The sequence below is a fragment of the Bison bison genome, unplaced genomic scaffold, assembly GCF_000754665.1.
Source record: "Bison bison bison isolate TAMUID 2011002044 unplaced genomic scaffold, Bison_UMD1.0 scf7180017846278, whole genome shotgun sequence".
NCBI classification, from domain to species: Eukaryota; Metazoa; Chordata; class Mammalia; order Artiodactyla; family Bovidae; genus Bison; species Bison bison.
In genome coordinates, this window is record NW_011476851.1 from 24328 (window position 1) to 28515 (window position 4188).

The 4188-nt window shown below is 42.3% G+C and overlaps 1 protein-coding gene across 1 annotated transcript in view; it reads left to right on the plus strand.

Annotated features, from left to right (window-relative positions):
* The first annotated feature begins 73 nt into the window (after positions 1–73).
* Positions 74–4188, plus strand: part of LOC104987983 (UPF0428 protein CXorf56 homolog) — a 7270-nt gene continuing 3155 nt past the window's right edge. Inside the window, exons 1-2 of the mRNA XM_010839120.1 lie at positions 74–249; positions 1747–1864. Coding sequence (XP_010837422.1) covers positions 126–249; positions 1747–1864 — 242 coding nt within the window. The 5' untranslated portion in view covers positions 74–125. The remainder of the gene's footprint in view (positions 250–1746; positions 1865–4188) is intronic.

Here is a 4188-nt window from a genome sequence, read left to right on the forward strand (position 1 = left end):
GTTCACGTGACTACCATTGACACGTGACCAACTTTTCCGTTGGAGAGAGCTGTGACGCGTGTGTGACGTCACTTTTGCGCGACCCTTAATTTTGGCTTAGCGTTTCCTGGCTGCCGCTTTGAAGTATGCCTAAAGTAGTGTCCCGGTCCGTCGTCTGCTCTGACACCCGGGACCGGGAGGAATATGACGACGGTGAGAAGCCCCTTCACGTCTACTACTGTTTGTGCGGCCAGATGGTCCTGGTGCTGGGTAAGTAGTCTGCAAGGAGTGCAACTTCGGGTTCTCGAGGGCGGATTTCCCCTGGCTGTGATCTGAGAGCCGCGTCTCTTTGAAGATTTTCCCCTCCATTAAAATCCTCCGTACCCATCGCCGCCTCACTCCAGGGAGCTTTTCTGTATTGTGCTTCATCTTGTAATTCTGTATGCAGACCGCCTTCAAAAGGAAATTCCTCCTTTAGAAAAAATATACTCCCTATTCTCCCTCTCTGCCTCTAGAAACTTTGTGACCTTTCTGCCCGGTACAAGGATTTTGTAATAGCTTTTATCAAGTGAAAAGAACTCCTCCCCATTGAGCCTACGTTTTCCTCGAGCTATAACCTCATTTCTTTGCGTTTTTTGTAGCAAAATTTCTAAAAAGAATTGCGTCTGTGGGCTGTCTCTGCATCATTTCCCATTCCTTCTTGCCCTCACTTTTTCACTTAACCATATAAACGTTATTTGTCAAAGTACTAACGAACGTGTTACCTGTTTCAGTGCTCAGTTATCAATGCCCATTTAAATCCCCCTCTCAGTAGCATTTTACAGAGATGATCAGTCTGTCTTTCTTGAAACATTTTCATTTGCATCCAAGACTCTGCACTCTACTGATTTTCCTCCTACCTCGATTTTCACACTTCTCAGTGTCTGGCTCCTCTTTTCTGTCTCAGACTTTGAGGCATTGCACGGCCCTGTGGCTCATTCCTCTTACCTGTTGTCAATCTGTACTCACTCCTTAGGTGATCTCAACCATTCCCAAGCTTTAAATACCATCTGTATGCTGATGACTCTCAAATGTTCCTCTTTAACCTGCACCTCTTAAACTTCAGCCTATTCAGCATCTCCACTTGGATGTTTAATAGGCCTCTCAAGAGAGACCATGTTCTCACAACACTGTAAATCAACTATACTTAAATAAAATTTTTAAAAAGAGACCGTGTTCAAAATTAACTTCCTGATCCCCTACTTTCTGATCTCCACTGTTCCTCTCAGACTTCCCTATCACATCAGTGGTACCACTATTCACCCAGTATCTCAGAATCTTTCTTGACTTCTGCGTTCAGCCCATCAGTACATTCTTCAGGTGCTTCCTTGAAAAGCTATCCAGAATCTGATTACTACTTACCACCTCCATTTCTACCACTCTAGTCCAAGCCCCTCCTTTCCTAAGCATATATACCAGGAACAGAAAGACCCATAGAAAACTTGAAAGGCAGTGCTGGGAAGGACTTTTGAGGTAATATAATCAAATAAGGGGAAAGACTCCCAAAGAGGAAGGGGTTTGCCGAAGATCACCAGTATCACAGCAGGAGCTAAAGTCCAGGTCTTCTGACACCAAGTCATTTTTTGTTGGAAAATTTAATAATAGCCTTCAATAAATGTGATAATTGTAGTAAAAATTACAGTGCAAAGGGCCTCCCCTGAAAAGTTCTGATTGCCTCAGGGAATTTTTCAGTGACTCTTGTGACCAAATCTTTCTTCATTCCTTTAGACTGTCAGTTAGAGAAGTTGCCCATGAGGCCCCGGGACCGGTCCCGTGTGATTGATGGTGCCAAACACGCCCACAAGTTTTGTAACACCGAAGACGAGGAGACTATATATCTTCGGAGGTAAGACGTTGATGTTCTGTCTAGGATTCTCTGCTTGTGTTGGGGTCTAGTTCTGAGAAGTATAAATACCCCATCTAGTATCGAACAGGTCATGTATTTGGGGCCCAATACTTTGACATTTGTGGTGGTTCTCAACTTCTATTAATACAGAATACATGTTTTTATTGTGCTATGGTGAAATGGTGAAATGTGATTCTATTGTCATTTGATAGCTGTAATTTGGGGTTTTTTCAAGTAAAATGAGTTTATTCAACTTGTAATCTCTTGGAGCAGACCAGGGCACACTGTGTTAAGGACTGGATCTGCAAAGATGAGTAAGGCACCGTCCTTACCATTAAAGAGCTCATAGCTCAACAAGGGAATGGACTACCTATTGTTATATGATAAAATACTTGTGTGAACAGAAGGCTCTGGGAAAACAGACAGAAGCAGGTCATCTTGCCTGCCTGGTGGTCAGGAAAGACACCAAAAGGTGGTGGCATTTGTGTTTGGCCTTGAACTAGGATTTCACCAAGTAGATGAGGAACATTCCCAGTGGAAGGACTATGGAAGCATTAAAAGCATCAAATATGGTGTGCTTGGGAAATTTAAATAGTCCCTTGTGGCTAGAGCCCAGGTTACTTTACCAGAAGGGGGTCATGGAGCCTGGAGTAGGGACAGAATAAAATGCTAAATTAGACAAGTTTGGATTTTATCTATAGGCAATACACTACATCCAGTAAACAAGCAAAGAACCCTGCCCTTACAGAGCTTATATTCTAGTGTTGAACCAGAAAAAGCTACCAGCTGACATCTAGCTATGTGTATTTAAGAAACCGAACTGTTACCAGCCCACACTGATGAAAAGAGTTAGAAACTATTGCTAGGCAACATTCAGTGCCAAATCAGGCTAGATTTATGCAGTTGAAGAGAAAACCGGTTATATACAAAATACAAATGGAGGGTGCAGATTATAAAACATATGAAATTCACAAAAGAAGGCCCCCCAGGTAACACTGGGGAAGATTATAAATAACATGCTCTGTCTAAAGCAAATTCATTCTCTTGTGCTTTTTCTCTCTCGGTTAACCTTTATTTGGGTTTCTGATTTTGAAAATGATTAACTGACTGTCTTTAGGATTATTGAAATATTTATTACATGTATTATATTAGTTAATACAGACAGTAATCTAACAACACAACTAAGCCACAGGCTCCTGTGGCACTATAAGGCAGATGCCCTCACCTCTAGGCCAGAAAACTGGGTGGCCCCAGACTGCAGTGGCAACTCTGGAATCCAATCAGCCTGATCCTGGGAGTGAGCCAGCTTTGGGTCCAGCCTTAGTGCCCGGTATTGCCCAGGCCAGTGGTCTCTGGCCAAGTGCCTCTCTTGGGCCAGAGTTCTCAGAGTTTACCAACAAGGCATGGTAGACTTCCCCCTTGGTTGACATAGTTCTTGCTCTAATCATGAACAGTCTTTCCAAGGGCCCACTTGAGCATGCTCCCTTCCTAGCCAGGGCAACATTTCAGTGTGATCGTACCCTTGCTCTTTAGCCAGCTGAATGTGGGGGCCCCGGTTCCTGAAAATATGGCGGTCTGCCTAACACGTGCCCTGCGACCTGTCACTCTGCACATCCACTGCCACCCTGTCTTGATTATGGTGTCTTGGTATTAAGTTTTGAAATTAAGTGTGAGTCTACCAACTTTGTTCTTCTTCAAGACTGTTTTTGGGCTATTCTGGATTCTTTACGATTCCATGTGAATTTTAGGATCAGCTTGTCAATTTCTGCCAAAAAAGAGCCAACTGGGATTTTGCTAGGGATTATGTTGAAGTTGTAGATTCATTGGAAAGCATTCCCATTTTACCAACATTAAGTGTTCAGTCCGTGAACATGGAACTTCATTCCATTTACTTAGCTCTTTAATTTCTTTCAGTGATGTTTTGTAGTCTTCAGTGCACAGGTTGTGCACTTTTTTGTTCACTTTACTCCTAAGTATTGTATTCTTTTTGATGCTGTTGTAACTGGAATTGTCAACTGATCTTAGAGGAAAGGTTTGTTGTTTACCAGTGAATATGATGTTCATTTATGTGGCTTAGTAGATAGGAATTTTTCATAGATGCCTTTTATAAGGTGGAGGAGGTTGCCTTCTCTTTCTAACATATTGAAGGGGCTTTGAATTTTGTCAAATGCTTTTTTTGCATCTAAGATGATCATGTGTTTTTTCTCTTTTATTCTGTTATTATAGTGTATCACATTGATTGATTTTTTTGTATGTTGCACCAATCTTGCCTTCCTGGGATAAATTCTGCTGGCCATGTGGTACAATCCTTTACATGCTGCTTG